Raw genomic sequence first — 17,306 nt, 5'->3', positions numbered from 1 at the left:
GGCACCCCAACAGAGATACTACATCAACACTTAGTTGAGCCTCCTTTTGCAAATATAACAGCCTCTAGACTCCTCCTATAGCGATTAGCACTCCTATAGCACTTTGATGAGTGTCTGAATTGTGGATGGAGGTATTTTTGACAATTCTTCCATACAAAATCTCTCCAGAAAAGTTAAATTTCATGGCTGCCGAGCATGGACAGCTGCTTCAAATCATCCCATAGATTTTCAATGATATTCAAGTCAGGGGACTGAGACGGCCATTCCAAAACATTGTACTTCTCCCTCTGCATGAATGCCTTTGTAGATTTCAAACTGTGTTTTGGGTCATTGTCTTGTTGGAATATCCAACCCCTGCGTAACTTCAACTTTGTGACTGATGCTTGAACATTATCCTGAAGAATTTGTTGATATTGGGTTGAATTCATCCGACCCATGACTTTAACAAGGGCCCCAGTCCCTGAACTAGCCACACAGCCCCACAGCATGATGGAACCTCCACCAAATTTGACAGTTGGTAGCAGGTGTTTTTCTTGGAATGCGGTGTTCTTCTTCCGCCATGCAAAGTGCTTTTTGTTATGACCAAATAATTCAATTTTTGTTGCATTAGTCCAAAGCACTTTGTTCCAAAATGACTCTGGCTTGTCTAAATGAGCATTTGCATACAACAAGCAACTCTGTTTGTGGTGTGAGTGCAGAAAGGGCTTCTTTTTCATCACCCTGCCATACAGATGTTCTTTGTGCAAATTGCGCTGAATTGTAGAACGATGTACAGATACACCATCTGCAGCAAGATGTTCTTGCAGGTTTTTGGAGGTGATCTGTGTGTTGTCTGTAACCATTCTCACAATCCTGCGCATATGCTGCTCCTGTATTTTTCTTGGCCTGCCAGACCTGGTTTAACAGCAACTGTGCCTGTGGCCTTCCATTTCCTGATTACATTCCTTACAGTTGAACCTGACAGTTTAAACCTCTGAGATAGCTTTTTGTATCCTTCCCCTAAACCATGATACTGAACAATCTTTGTTTTCAGATCTTTTGAGAGTTTCTTGTCACTCTTCAGAGGAGAGTCAAAGGGAAGCACAACTTGAAGTTGACCACCTTAAATACCTTTTCTCATGATTGGACACACCTGTCTATGAAGTTCAAGGCTTAACGAGCTAATCCAACCAATTCGGTGTTGCAAGTACAGTGGAACCTTAGGTCACGACCGTAATTCATTCCAAAACTCTGGTCGCAACGCGATTTGGTCATGACCCGAAGTAATATCCCCCATAGGATTGTATGTAAATACAATTAATCCATTCTGGACCGTACGAGCTGTATGTAAATATATTTTTTTGAAAGATTTTTATGCACAAAAATAGTTACTTATACCATAGAATGCACAGTGTAATAGTAAACTAAATGTAAAAACATTGAATAACACTGAGAAAACCTTGAACAGAGAAAACTAACATTGCAAGAGTTCATGCTATAGCTTTACGAACCACTCTCTGTAAACACTTTTTTTTTAATGAGTTCTAAGCACAGGGAAAAAAATGAACATTTGAAAAATCCGGAATTTATACAAAACTAACCATAAACAACCAAGAAAACTAACCTTGCATGAGTTCTGGCATGAAGGAAGTGAGGAGGAACTGGGTGGAGAGGAGATTACAGTTTTGAGGTAAAGTCTGTGACGATGCGGGTTCGCTGCATGCTCCCATCTCGCTTCCGGGAGCCCTTAAACCTGTCACCGTCGGTAATGTTACCGATGAGCACAACAGTGAGGCACTACAATGGAGCAATCGGATGGTGCAGAAAGTGCCAAGTGCTTTTATTAAAATAAACAAAACAACAATCAAAAACAAAGTCCAAATTAAATAAAGTGCAGTGTTTTCAGAATCCTTCAATAAATAAATGATCCCATAAAACCAGAAGTGAAGTGGAGGTTAAAATCCAATTGAAAAAAGACTTCATTAAATACAGTGAGGTTAAAACAATGCTCGAAGCAGTCTCTTTAAAAACAAGCCCGGTGCATTCTTTAACTGCCTTCTCAGCCTGATGCGGCCAGCCATCTCTGTCGCTCTCTCGCTCTCTCACTGCACAGGGAGAGACTGAACACGTGCGTAAATCATCGGCGCGTACGAACAAGAAGGGAAACTGGCTTGTTCGTCACCTGAGTGTGTGGTCGTGAACAAATGCAAAAGTTTGGCAAACTTTTTGGTCGTAACCCGATTTGTACGTGGTCCGAAACGTTTGTGACCCGAGGTTCCACTGTAATCAGTATTGAGCAGTTAAATGCATTCAAATCAGCAAAATTACAAGGGTACCCAAATTTTTGCACAGCCAGTTTTTTACATTTGATTTAATTTCATACAACTAAATACTGCTTCATTAAAAACCTTTGTTCGGAAAACATCCCAGTACTCAGATGTTCGTAGAAAATGAAAGACGTACCACTGTTATCTTTTTTGTTGAAAGTAGAGTAAATTATGATGCAGGCTGAGTATATATATATATATATATATATATATATATATATACAGTGGTGTGAAAAACTATTTGCCCCCTTCCTGATTTCTTATTCTTTTGCATGTTTGTCACACAAAATGTTTCTGATCATCAAACACATTTAACCATTAGTCAAATATAACACAAGTAAACACAAAATGCAGTTTGTAAATGGTGGTTTTTATTATTTAGGGAGAAAAAAAAATCCAAACCTACATGGCCCTGTGTGAAAAAGTAATTGCCCCCTGAACCTAATAACTGATTGGGCCACCCTTAGCAGCAATAACTGCAATCAAGCGTTTGCGATAACTTGCAATGAGTCTTTTACAGCGCTCTGGAGGAATTTTGGCCCACTCATCTTTGCAAAATTGTTGTAATTCAGCTTTATTTGAGGGTTTTCTAGCATGAACCGCCTTTTTAAGGTCATGCCATTGCATCTCAATTAGATTCAGGTCAGGACTTTGACTAGGCCACTCCAAAGTCTTCATTTTGTTTTTCTTCAGCCATTCAGAGGTGGATTTGCTGGTGTGTTTTGGGTCATTGTCCTGTTGCAGCACCCAAGATCGCTTCAGCTTGAGTTGACGAACAGATGGCCGGACATTCTCCTTCAGGATTTTTTGGTAGACAGTAGAATTCATGGTTCCATCTATCACAGCAAGCCTTCCAGGTCCTGAAGCAGCAAAACAACCCCAGACCATCACACTACCACCACCATATTTTACTGTTGGTATGATGTTCTTTTTCTGAAATGCTGTGTTCCTTTTACGCCAGATGTAACGGGACATTTGCCTTCCAAAAAGTTCAACTTTTGACTCATCAGTCCACAAGTCTTGGCAATCATTGAGATGTTTCTTAGCAAAATTGAGACGAGCCCTAATGTTCTTTTTGCTTAACAGTGGTTTGCGTCTTGGAAATCTGCCATGCAGGCCGTTTTTGCCCAGTCTCTTTCTTATGGTGGAGTCGTGAACACTGACCTTAATTGAGGCAAGTGAGGCCTGCAGTTCTTTAGACGTTGTCCTGGGGTCTTTTGTGACCTCTCAGATGAGTCGTCTCTGCGCTCTTGGGGTAATTTTGGTCGGCCGGCCACTCCTAGGAAGGTTCACCACTGTTCCATGTTTTTGCCATTTGTGGATAATGGCTCTCACTGTGGTTTGCTGGAGTCCCAAAGCTTTAGAAATGGCTTTATAACCTTTACCAGACTGATAGATCTCAATTACTTCTGTTCTCATTTGTTCCTGAATTTCTTTGGATCTTGGCATGATGTCTAGCTTTTGAGGTGCTTTTGGTCTACTTCTCTGTGTCAGGCAGCTCCTATTTAAGTGATTTCTTGATTGAAACAGGTGTGGCAGTAATCAGGCCTGGGGGTGGCTACGGAAATTGAACTCAGGTGTGATACACCACAGTTAGGTTATTTTTTAACAAGGGGGCAATTACTTTTTCACACAGGGCCATGTAGGTTTGGATTTTTTTTCTCCCTAAATAATAAACACCATCATTTAAAAACTGCATTTTGTGTTTACTTGTGTTATATTTGACTAATGGTTAAATGTGTTTGATGATCAGAAACATTTTGTGTGACAAACATGCAAAAGAATAAGAAATCAGGAAGGGGGCAAATAGTTTTTCACACCACTGTATATATATATATATATATATCTCAAATATATACTGTTTGTTCTGGGTGGGTTTTTTCAAAGGAAAAATAAATCTTTATACGCTCTCCCAAGTACAGTATAACATCATTTTCTGATATATAGTATATGAATTATAAAATTCTGTTTTTAGTTGATTATTAGGAGGGTTCGCGCTCCAACCCCTTCCCCCACCGCCAGCACTATGTGCCGTTGTGAAGAGGGGGGCTGAACTCACCCCAAGGAGACGTGGCTGCTCCTCCGAAACCCCTCTTAAATGGTGATACAATGTTAAACAAGAAACAGTTGTTTTTTTTTTTTGTTTTTTTTTTACCTCCTCTTTGCTTGATCAGCTGCTGGCTTGCTGCTGCTGCCATGGCGCATGATCTGCATTTCGTGCAGCGCTCCGAACATTTAAAAGCCTGTACAGCACCTGTCCTTTTGTCTCACTGCCTTGTTTCTCTTCTTCCCCAGACATCTTCAAACACTATTCAATCTCTTTTTTCACAATTGCGATCTTTACTCTCATTTTTTTTTTGAGAATTTTAAATTTTCTTACATCCATTATCTCTAAGCTGCACTGCATGTGTATCACAGGACTTGCTTCCATTAATTTCAAATCTGGGTATTGTAAACCATATAACTTTTTAAATATGTTTTTAAAAGTTGACTAAATGCATTTATCTTACAAATGTATGTATTTTTTCTGCTCTATAAAGTGTAAAATGTCTCTGTGTTGAGTTTTTGTACATTCAAGTTATATCCATTTAGTGTAACATTAAACTTTATGACCATCTATCAAATACATTTCCACATTTCTAGCTTTCTTGTTCTTATTTATAAAATTAATAATGTTCTGTAGCTGTAATAAAAGGTATATTATTTTTGCAGTTACCAAGTTCTGAAAGAAATAAACGTTATGGTCTCAAAACTCCTTTTTTATTTTTATGCCATGGGTAGAATTGTAAGGATTATTTAAAAACAAAATACATCAGAGATAAATCAGTCAACACTGCTAATGTTTAAGTGATATGTGAAATCAGTTGTGTATGTTATAGTGTATTTTATCTGATCAAATATGAATATAATAGTAATCTACTGTTTGCTCTATTCCTGTTAAATCTGGAAGTAGTAGTGGTACTGTAAAAGCAAGAGCCACCTGGTAATGCTATTATAAATGGTGCTTACTTGCAGCACATTAAGCTGGTCATGTATTATCTTTAGCATATTTATTTAGTTACTAATATTTAGTGTGAGGTACATGATTATTGTGCAAAAAGCAGTCAATTTTACAAGGAATTTTTTTTTGAAGTTTCATTGCTCAGTACTGCTTAAACATAAATTTGAAAGGTAGCTTGATCACATTAAATTATAACATTGAATTTAACTAAAAGTTTATGGAACCATAGCAAACCTAGAACAAAATATTATATGTGAAAATCCATGTTTTACTTTGTCCAGGAAATACAAATGTTTTATATAATTTTAACAAGTCAATTTCAGTTATAAAAATTCTTGTCTCTTAACTCGTAACTTATTTGCAGAATTTTATATTTCTTTTAATTTACAGGATATTACCCAGAATAATACAATGGAGACGTAAAAGTTTTGTGACATGTGTGCAGTGCTGGATGCTAAAATTAGGCTAGCAAATCTTGACTCCACTTCTGAAGTTTAAAGTAAAAAAAAATAATAATACTTGAGAGTCTTATTTGTTTTGCACCTAACTTTTCTCTGACACTGGTTTAATATACTGTTTTTTTGGTATTCCCTCCAAATGTTGTCAGAGATTAATTTTTACATCTTGCAAGTACATAAATGTGATTTGTAGTACCCCATGTATGTGTCTTACTGTAAATAATATTGCATAGTATAAATCATTTTCAGTAACCCATTAAAATCCTACTTTTTTGTCAATATATGCAAACAAGGAAATTGATAATTTTCTCAACTGGCACATTAATTTATTTTTGCTCTAGCATTTGGAAGTAATTTAAATAGCAGAATTTAGTTTGTTTTGCCATAAAGAAAAAAATGAAGCAGTTTTTGTAGCTTACAACTGAAAACACTTTTGCCTATCAGAGTGATGTGATTTGCATAGGCCAGTACAGAGATATTCAGACATTACTGCCTTGAGTTATTGATTTTAAACTTTCATGTGCTGCATTTTCCATCTTTACTCATGTTTTCTGTTACACTAATGAAGAAGTGGATGGATGGATGGATGGATGGATGGATGGATGGATGGATGGATGGATGGATGGATGGATGGATGGATGGATGGATGGATGGATGGATGGATGGATAGATAGATAGATAGATAGATAGATAGATAGATAGATAGATAGATAGATAGATAGATAGATAGATAGATAGATAGATAGATAGATAGATACTTTATTAATCCCAAGGGGAAATTCACAAAGGTAAGCATATACCTCCCTGTCTTACCTGTAAAGTATAAACCGAGTTGTTACTTGGTTCTTACAGGTGATTAAAGCTCTTAATTGTTTTGGTAAGAAGTATATTTACCTAACAGTTTTTTAAGTAAATGCTATAATTCATTCTAAGGCACTTTGTCACATAGTTTCTCTAGATGCAGAAAGAAAATACAAGGCTTACTTGTATACTTACAGTTGGAACACCTGCTCACTTTTTTTGTCAGTGGATGAATATCAAGCCATCAGTGGTTCATCCTTGACAGGCCAAGTCTCATTGTGCTTTTTCAAGCTTTTGCAGTAGCTTCTTTATGAGATAGTATTAAAAAATTCTCAGGTATTCTTTTTTCTGGAATGCTAACAATGGATATTGATCTGTGATTATGGCATTCTCCATAGTCCTCTTTTTTGTTCTGGGCATAATTGTATAGTCCTCTTTTTTGTTCTGGGCATAATTGTATACTGTTCTGTCACCATGCCAGTTGTGTGATTTCTAAAAGGAAGTTTCACCCACTGGCTCCATGTATTTAAGCACTGCAGATGTATTTTGATCATTCCCTAATTTTATTTTTGTTCATATATTTGTTTACTGGTAGCTACAGTGAGTCCTTATTTTACTAATTATTACTTAATTACTTGTGCATACTTAATTTCTTGCTGTTAATTATTCAGTGCTTTATATAAATTGCTCAGTTGGAGGTATTTTTACATCTTTTCAAAGTCTGTTGTTGATTTGTGAAAATATTTAATTTTTCTCTTTAATAAACTTGATTGGACATTATTTCTCTGCCTTTAAGGTTTTTTAGATCTTGCAAAACAACGCTTGATTTTCCTTATACAACTCTACCATTAACTTTCCAAATTATTCCTCCAAATTATTAGCTTTTTCTTAGCTTTAAGGGTCTATTTTTATAGTGTTCATATTTCAGCAAGATTTTCTCCTCATAAATTTACTACTTCATGTTGTCATTTCACCAGGCAGTGTTCCTTTTAGTTAATGTAGTTTCTGTCTTCTGCGAATTCTACAAACATCATTAGAGTACTTCAAGCTACATTAAACATTTATTCCAGATCTTTCTGTATCAGATTTGTTTGGTGTCTTTCAGATTAATTTGGATTATCTTGTCACTCGCTTCTTCTTTAAAACCTCTTTGAGTTATGGTGTCTATTAATTTGTGTGCTTGTATTCTGGTTTTTGACATTGCTATGATATACTTTTTACTGTGCTCTCTTTTTATATAAATTTTAAAAAAGAAGTAAGTAGTTGATGATTGCTGCCCATTCTAGGTTCTGTTTTGACTCACACCTTTTTGTTGACCTCTGTTAATAATAATATACAGTGATCCCTCGCTATATCGCGCTTCGCCTTTCGCGGCTTCACTCCATCGCGGATTTTATATGTAAGCATATTTAAATATATATCGCGGATTTTTTGCTGGTTCGCAGATTTCTGCGGACAATGGGTCTTTTAATTTCTGGTACATGCTTCCTCAGTTGGTTTGCCCAGTTGATTTCATACAAGGGACGCTATTGGCAGATGGCTGAGAAGCTACCCAACTTACTTTTCTCTGTCTCTCTTGCACTGACTTTCTCTGATCCTGACGTAGGGGGATTGAGCAGGGGGGCTGTTCGCACACCTAGATGATACGGACGCTCGTCTAAAAATGCTGAAAGATTATCTTCACGTTGCTATCTTTTGTGCAGCTGCTTCCTGAAATGACATGCTGCACGGTGCTTCGCATACTTAAAAGCTCGAAGGGCACGTATTGATTTTTGACTGAAAAACAAACTCTGTCTCTCTCTCTCTCTCTCCCTGCTCCTGACGGAGGGGGTGTGAGCTGCCGCCTTCAACAGCTTTGTGCCGCGGTGCTTCGCATACTTAAAAGCCAAACAGCCCTATTGATTTGTTTGCTAGAGATTGTTTTCTCTATCCATGTGACATTCTGTGCTCCTGACACGCACTCCTTTGAAGAGGAAGATATGTTTGCATTCTTTTAATTGTGAGATGGAACTGTGATCTCTGTCTTGTCATGGAGCACAGTTTAAACTTTTGAAAAAGAGACAAATGTTTGTTTGCAGTGTTTGAATAACGTTCCTGTCTCTCTACAACCTCCTGTGTTTCTGCGCAAATCTGTGACCCAAGCATGACAATATAAAAAATAACCATATAAACATATGGTTTCTACTTCGCGGATTTTCTTATTTCGCGGGTGGCTCTGGAACGCAACCCCCGCGATGGAGGAGGGATTACTGTAATCAATAATTGATCTTTCTTCTTTAAGGGCTCAACTTGTATGAATTTATGGATATGTTATGTGAAAATTTCATATTCAAAATAACATACACAACTTTCACACTGCACACACTTCATTTCTATATGTTTTTTTTTTTGTTCAACTTAAATCAAAATCCAAATCTGTGTACAGTGTAACTATCCGGAATATGCCCCATTTGCACAAAATTAGTAAAAAAATTAATTTGTCAGAAAGATGTGACCTAATAGACCACCATGAATACCAACCGCATGCTGATGCAGCACTAATTATTATTTTCAGTGGAAGAAGTCTAAGAATTGGTCAGCTCATGATGGCAAAGAAGAGAAATAAAAAATTGTAGGTGTTGATTTGAGTGTATTTATCCCTGCTGTATCTGTACTTAGGAACCTGTGGATGCAGAAGAGGTGCCAGGACTGATTGAAAAGAGATGTGAAGGATTTTGATGCAGAACAATGGTTTGACAGTCTCAGAATGTCCAGGGAGAAATTTAACTATTTATGTCGACATCTGTCTGAAAATGAGCTGAGAAAAATACTTCAGGCGAACTATTAATATCAGAAATTGTGTGTTTTGTTTGACAAGGATTGTCCTGAATTTTTATTAATTCTCCCTTAAGAAAGTTGTCTACATCCAATCTAAATTCAGATTCCTTGTGTTTTTTTGACCATTCTTACTTCTCTAAAAATATATGATCTGTGTTGTATGACTGAAAAAATCAGAATTGAGCTGCATTGTAGTCATTAATGATGCATAAGCCTTTCACCATTATTTTTAAAAGTGCCTTGTTCTTTCGTGCCAATTAAATTCGTGTATTTCTTAGGTTCTTTACCCATTCCCTTGAAATAATTCCAGAATCATGAAATCTTCAATGAAAACTTCATCAGTTGATTTCTGCAACAAACTGTAGAATTTAAATTTCTTATTGTTTGTTTTCATTTGGCCCATATGTCACAAGTAAAGTTTTTTGTTTCAGAAATGGAGTCAAGCTTTGCTAGCCTAATTTTAATGTTTCTATCTTTGTGATAAACTTGTTTGTGAATTTCCAGGCACTTATGTGATCAATATTGTTCTCACGTACCAGACGTCCAGGTCATCCTCTTTCTCTTTCCTTCTTCAGTACTCCACAGTAGAAAAATTATTGTCCAGGATTGTGCAGCCTTAGCTATCTGTCTGTTTACTCTAGTAACAAATACATATTGTACTTTTTGCTCAAATGTATCTATTTTTTTCTTCTTTATTGATGCTGCTAATTTTCTATACATACACAAAATCACAGTCCTTAATCATCTTCATTTCATCATCTTTACCATTTTTTTATTCTTATAGTAATTGGAAGTTTTGGTAAGAGACATTTACTATCCTTCTTCTGTTTTGGTGGGAGGACTGCTCTCTTATAACATTCAAGTCTGCCATATGACTCTCTTGCATCTATTGGATCCAATATTATTACAGGCGTTGAACTTCAAATCCTCAGGTTGTGTGACCATGAGCAAGTCAGTTCACCTGCAACCAGTTGTGTTTCACAAGTGTTATAAATTACCGTGCATAAAGGCATCAACCAAGTAAATAATAATATTATTAGCTGTGATATTCTATGACAATGCATAAGTCAATAACTCCCTAAGGCACTGGTGAGAATTCCTCCTTGTTTCTGAACTGGGCTTGAAACTGGCTACAGTGGAATTGTAAGTATTCATCAGATACTAAATTAACTTTGGAGTTATTTGAAGTGATTCTAAGATTTAACCAGCACAACTGGCTGGAGTAGAAAAGTAATGGTACAATTATAGTCTGAACAACTACATAGATGTGGCAACTTTCAAAGGAATCCTACAAAGTAATTGGCATCCTGAAATACTGGGTAAATTACAGTCTTTTCAAAATGTTTTACCCAATATTACCTACTGCTTTAGTATTTTTGAATGTCTTGATTATTACTTCAATAATGTTAAGTGATAATTTTATTTTTGCATACATTATCTGTTTTGTACACAGATTTCCAAATTTAGACAAATGCTCCTAGTTTACAAGCATTATTAATCCTTATTATCCTTAGTATCGTTTGAGGTTAAATAATAACATGGTTAAAATAAATTAAGGATGAAATTTACTTATAGATACCTATATTTTCAAACATGCTTCTCTGACTGCAAAATGTCTAAGCATTTTGCAGCAGTCTGGGCAGGGCACACATGAGCATGAGATTTGGGATTGAAAACCAACACCAGACTTCCTGCAAAGGCTCATTGAATTAGAACAGTTAAAGTGGTGTGGGCAAATACTGAAAATGCACCACTTTGACACAGTCTGCAGAAGGCCTACCAGATGCAGTCTGCTGGAAGAACTTCAACAGATAAATCCAGGACATGTTTGAAGAATAGTATCTCTCAGTTGAAATTGCCAATTGCCAGAAATTGCCCAGGAGAGTCTGCAGACTGTTACTAATATGGGTTTGGTCTATCCATTTCAGGGTGTGGGTGAAAGGTGAAGTAAACCCTTAGTAGTTGCTGCAGACACACAGAAGGTGTAGAACAAAAATAATGTCCCCTTATATTATGAGAACTGTTATACACATGTTTGCTAGGGTTTCACATTACTGTACACATTGTTTTAAATGTGCTTTATTTAGAACTTGTCATTGCATTATCAGTCTGCTGTTGCAGATGTAGATGTTTTTGAAAGTCATCTTAAATTATACTTTATAAAATCCTGAATAAACAGACCAAAACATATGGCTTCATCTCTACAATAAACATTTTTCAAGGGAGTAAAAAGGTTATGAAATTTCAAATGTTGGGTTGCACAGTACTTTATGGTTTGTTTGTTTTTTTCACTTTTATTACATGAACAACAGAATGTTGTCTCACATTTTAATGAGTAGAGTAAGTATAATGTGATAACTTAGACTATATACTGTACATTTCACAATGGTAATGCAATATAAACAACTTAGTACATGAAGTGCAACAATTCATTAAATTATTAAAATGTGTGTTTTTATTCCTCAGTCTATTAACTTGGGAGTTTGTCAGACACACATAAGTCTGAGCCCATCTAGTCAGGTAATCCAGAAGCTTCTAGCTGTTAAAGTGGCACAGCTTAAGGAACATCAGGAAGACCCAAACATGTATTGCAGTTAGAACAAAAGAGCATATCCAGAGCAGATATAATATATTCAATCCCAGAACCCCTGGGTTCAAAGTAAGCAGTGGCAACAACTGTGTGCTCAAAGCAAATTTTTTTTTATTTGTAAATGATATATTTATTGATACTATGCTGTACACCTAATTGAGTTCAGAGCCAGGCTTTGTGAGGGAGAGTGCTCTGCAGAAAATTCTGTTAATAATCTAGGCTAGGAGACAGAGATCGTTGTGCCAGATACTGTTGCGTAACACAAACATTTTAGTAATTAAAATTCGGCCAAACACACAAAACAAAATAAATTAATACTGAAGGACAACATCATCTTTAATTGCCACCATCTTATTATTCATAATGTTTATATTTTCAATGGAATAGGCAAATTCAGCATTAAAATTGAAAGGAAGAAGTGAATTTATGTATAAATAGGGCAATTTTGAGGTCAGCTTATTTCTTTCTGAGAAAAGTAATGTTGTACATTAAAAACAGTTAGCAAATAACATTAAAATATTCTACAGTTTCCAGTTATTGAAATAGTAAGTCTTCAAATGATGTATACGTTAACATTTTAAGCTTTTCATTAGTCTACATATAGTGAAACACAGATATCATTAGTACTACTTTAAAACCTTTCATTTGAAAGCCATCAAGCTTTTACCCCATTGAGCAGACAATACTACTGTTCTTCTGCAATATCAGCATACATTGCCAGCAGACAATTATCCATCACGCGTGTAGTACCCCCCTTATAATTCTAATCGGACCATCCTCTCCATCCACCATGTATTGTATCTAAGGCACAATAATAAAAGACAGGCATAGTGAGATTGGGCACATTTTGGGGTATACTCTATTAAAGCCTAAAGATTTATAGGGTGCATTTTCTTGTCATTTGACATGTTGAAGAAAGAGGTGACTCAGTACAGTTCAAATTAAATTAATGTATTTCTACATTGCATTGTATTGTGTAAAATTTTATTGTTGTATTTGAGTACTTTTTGAAACCCTGTCTCCTATTTTTCAGCATTGTATTTTATAAGCAATAATGAGGTCATTGAGAAGCTTGAAAATATTATATATTCCTTTCAGAATTCAAGCAGTTAATATTATCATGGGAAATTTAACATAGAAGCAAATGCAGATGTTTTTGTTGATCTGAAAATGTTCTTTGCTGTTATTTTTATAACAGTATTTTTACACCCACTTTATCCATTGCAAGCTTGTCTGGGGAAAGGGGTTACAGGTGGTGGTTTGACTATACAGCTGTCATAAGGAGCAAAGTAGAAACTCATACTAGAGTAGCAGTCCCACTCATGGACATACCTACACTTATAATCATAATGGAGCAATTTGATGTGGGAAGTAAATTCAACCCCGTCACAAGGAGATCAATGAAACTCTCCCCAAACAATAACTGGAAGTGGATTTCAAGCTCAATATGTTGAATCTGTGAGACAGCAGCACTAAACACTTTTCCAAGTACCTTCCCTTCATAGTATGCTGTATATAGTATTTTTGGCTTTTGGTCTTGAGCTGCTACCCTCACTTGTTCTGTATATTTTTAACATACATACAGGATGATCCAGATCTAATTATGCAATTATTGCATTGCATTAAAAGTTGCATAATTAGATCTGGACCACCCTATACACTCCCTGCCTTACCTCCTATTCTCTGTCTGATTTATTCCTGTTATTTTCTGCTATAACTTTCCTATATGTACTTAGTTGTTTTGCATAATTCTTTTTTTTTTTTCAGAATCCTTATTCTTTTTTCTGCAGCTTACTTGTGTGTGGCATTTTAAGGACAACTTCCTATGAAAATTCCCTTAGCATAAGCACACATTATATTAAGATGTGTATCTTTCAACTAGGCAATTTAAAACAGTCACTCATTTTACATGTTTACAGAAATTCCTTCTTACATTGTTGCAATCAAATCAGTGTGTGCACTAGCAGTAGTAGTTTGTGAGTGGAATTTCCTGTTTAGTTTTGTTAATTTTTGGAAATTACAACATAAATTCCCATACTGGTTGAGCTATATATTTAAATTTAGTCATAAGTATAATAACATATTAAATAAACAATGTATGTTTCCTTTTCTATAGGTGTAACATTCAAGGCAGTGTCATCTGCAGCAGTGCTGTAATAGGCAGAGGATCTGATATCAAATACTGTTTGGTGGGTAGTGGACAAAGGATTGAAGCTGAAGGTGAGAATGCTTTTAATCAAATCAGGACATATTTTTTGAAGAAACATGTTACTCATTTTAAAATGAGTTTAGCTGGATCTATAAAAGATTGTATTTGTTAATCAGATTTTAAAATTAGAACTAAAAAATTAAGAGAAATGCAATTTTGAAAAATTGTATTTATTTAAATAAATATTGCTTACAGTGTTTTTGTAGCTTTAGATAGAATGAACGAACGAACGAAATTTGTCCACCGGGGAAACTAGGCGTTTTACAGAAACTCTTTAAATAAATAAATACATCCATCCATCCATTATTCAACCCGCTGAATCTGAACACAGGGTCACGGGGGTCTGCTGGAGCCAATCCCAGCCAACACAGGGCACAAGGCAGGAACCAATCCCGAGCAGGGTGCCAACCCACCGCAGGACACACACAAACACACCCAAACACCAAGCACACACTAGGGCCAATTTAGAATCGCCAATCCACCTAACCTGCATGTCTTTGGACTGTGGGAGGAAACCAGAGTGCCCGAAGGAAAACCAAGCAGACACGGGGAGAACATGCAGACTCCACGCAGGGAGGACCCGGGAAGTGAACTCAAGTCCCCAGGTGTCCCAACTGCGAGGCAGCAGCGCTACCCACTGGGCCACCGTGCCGCCCTAAATAAATACATAAATATGTAAATAAATAAATACACACACACACATCAGAATGACTATAAAGCAAGAGAATTATATAAAAATGTTGTACACGATCAGACACTATCTGATGCAGTTATAGAAAAGAATCTTGAATATGAACCTGTTTACACATGTGTGTGTATAATGTATGCATTTTCTTTATTGTGTGCTTTTACAACATTCTCAAACCTGCTTAACCCTTAATACTTAAGGACCAAAATCAAATCTGTCACGTTTCAGGCTAAAAGTACAAAATAAAATTGGCTCATATTGTTCAGAAACATTTGGGTAGCTTGATGCTTATTCCCTATTTCAGGTATTTAAATGTATTTACTTCAGAACACACTCAGCAAATAAACTGACACCTTTTATTGAACCTTAATTATGCACAGATAATGATATAACTGAAATAGTACATAGAAGTACGATAAACTATAAAACACTACTGTATTTTGCCCAGCTGTCTGGATTCTGTGTTCTTCATTTCACTTTAGTCAAGGATTGTCAACTGATGTTTGTTGTCATGGCTGCTGAAAGTGTGTGTACTTAATACAGACTGGATGGGGCTGAGTACTTTTACAGTCAGTTATTTTGTGTTTTACCATATATTCTCATATATAAGTCTGGTCTTGAAACCCGAAAAATTGATCATAAAACCAGACCCCGACTTATGCGCCCATTCAAAAGCGCGACTAAAAGTCTTGCCTCCTCCAGTTTTGCATCAGTTTTTCAGATGCTTCAAATTTTGTTGCAGCAGCGCAGTTACCAGTTTTTTTTTGCTACTTAAACGACGTTTAATTTAAAACCAGCTTCATATTTTCTTCTGATCAAACACTATTGTAGATAAGGGATACTCTTACAATAAAGGTGTATGAGGGTATGAGATACAAAAAACATAAATCAGTGCAAACGTTGCTTCATAATAGTTTGAGTATTACCATGTGGTCATGTAGGCACAATAGAGAGAGAGGGAGAGAAGTTAGAAGCACGTGCTGATACAGCACATTGCCTCACCCACATAGGAAAAAAAAGGCAGTGTGCTCCTTCATTACTCTCTCAGGTGGCCGTTAGCAAAACATAATCCCTTGTACCAATAGCGTGAGTTTTCCACATTCGACTTATACGACCGACATTATAACATACCAGAAATTATACTGTAAAATCGAGTCCTGACTTATCCACGGGAGAACTTATCCGCAAGTATATACAGTATATTTGTAGATAATTTAGACCACTTTGCAGTAGCCTCCTTAGAGTTAGACCTAAGTGTCTCTCTGGCAACTGTACAGATGCACCTTGCATGAGTGTTAGAACTGAGAATCACTTGGGTTGTAACAGTGCTGTCAACGTAAGTCCCCAGCATTACTTGGACAACATTATAGGCAGGTCTTGTGTAAGCAATACGTTCGATCATCACATGGGCATAGGTGTCAGTGCATTTTCTCCTCTCACCTGTAAGTGTGATCAGTAAACTTTCTCTGTAATAATGGCATCTTGTAAGAAACATTTTTCAGCAGCCCAGATGTTGTACTCTCTTGCTAGTGATACAAGCAGTGATGTTGAGGAGCTTTTCATCAGTAGTGATGAGGAAGTGAATCTGTCCTCAGGTGGGTGGTGAATCTGAAATGGACAGTGAGCCCGAAAGAAAATTCTGATTAACCCAAAAGTGACCTTTGCATCTGGGTGTCTGTTGACCCTGCCTCAAATAAAACAGTGCCACCTCCTTTTGATTTTGTGAGGCAAAATGGACATTGACAGCCAAGATCTACACACTAATGTGAAGTTATTCCTGGATGATGATGATGTCAATATTGTTATGCTGAACAGTATCGGGCAAATAACCATATACATAGGCATGTTTCCTATTTAAAAACATGGGAACCAGTAACTGCTGATGATATCTGGGCCTTTTTAGGCTTATTGATATTGCAAGGACTTGTAGAAAAACCTGAGCAGCAATAGTACTGGTCCAAGAACAAAATGTTGGCAACACTGTTCTTTGGAGAAATTATGTCTGAATGTAGGTTTTCACTGATTATGAAATATCTGCACTTTACCAACGATGAAGATTTTGATGAGAATACCCATCCAGCACCAAAAATGAAGAAAAAATTTGGTAGATATTCCAGGCTGATGTCAGCATCGATAAAAGTCTCATGGCTTATAAGGGCAGATGGTCATGGATACAGTGCATTGTGCCAAAAAGAGCAAGATTTGGCATAATGTTTTACAGGCTTTGTGAATCTAAAATGGGATACATTTGGAATTCAGTTCTGTACACAGGGAATGAGACAATGTTTGATCAGAAATACACTCAGTATGGCATTGCTGCATCATCGGTACTGACTTAAATAGAGCTATTTGACATCTTGCAGCAAAAAAAGACTGATGCATACGGAACAATGCGTCCCAACCGTTGTGGCATACCTGAAGACTTTGGCAGAGCTA

General features: G+C 36.5%; 2 protein-coding genes across 2 annotated transcripts in view; both read left to right on the top strand.

The window, feature by feature from the left end:
• The window catches only part of LOC127529461 (craniofacial development protein 2-like), a 782,501-nt gene that overhangs the window by 126,786 nt on the left and 638,409 nt on the right, over positions 1-17,306 (top strand). The gene's annotated exons all lie outside the window — the stretch shown is intronic.
• Positions 1-17,306, top strand: part of eif2b3 (eukaryotic translation initiation factor 2B, subunit 3 gamma) — a 136,734-nt gene that overhangs the window by 117,024 nt on the left and 2,404 nt on the right. Inside the window, 1 exon segment of the mRNA XM_051933157.1 lies at positions 14,090-14,193. Coding sequence (XP_051789117.1) covers positions 14,090-14,193 — 104 coding nt within the window.

This window comes from Erpetoichthys calabaricus, chromosome 10 (assembly GCF_900747795.2).
Source record: "Erpetoichthys calabaricus chromosome 10, fErpCal1.3, whole genome shotgun sequence".
Classification (NCBI taxonomy): Eukaryota; Metazoa; Chordata; class Cladistia; order Polypteriformes; family Polypteridae; genus Erpetoichthys; species Erpetoichthys calabaricus.
The sequence above is the reverse complement of the archived record's forward strand: the minus strand, read 5'-3'. Positions and strand labels throughout refer to the sequence as shown.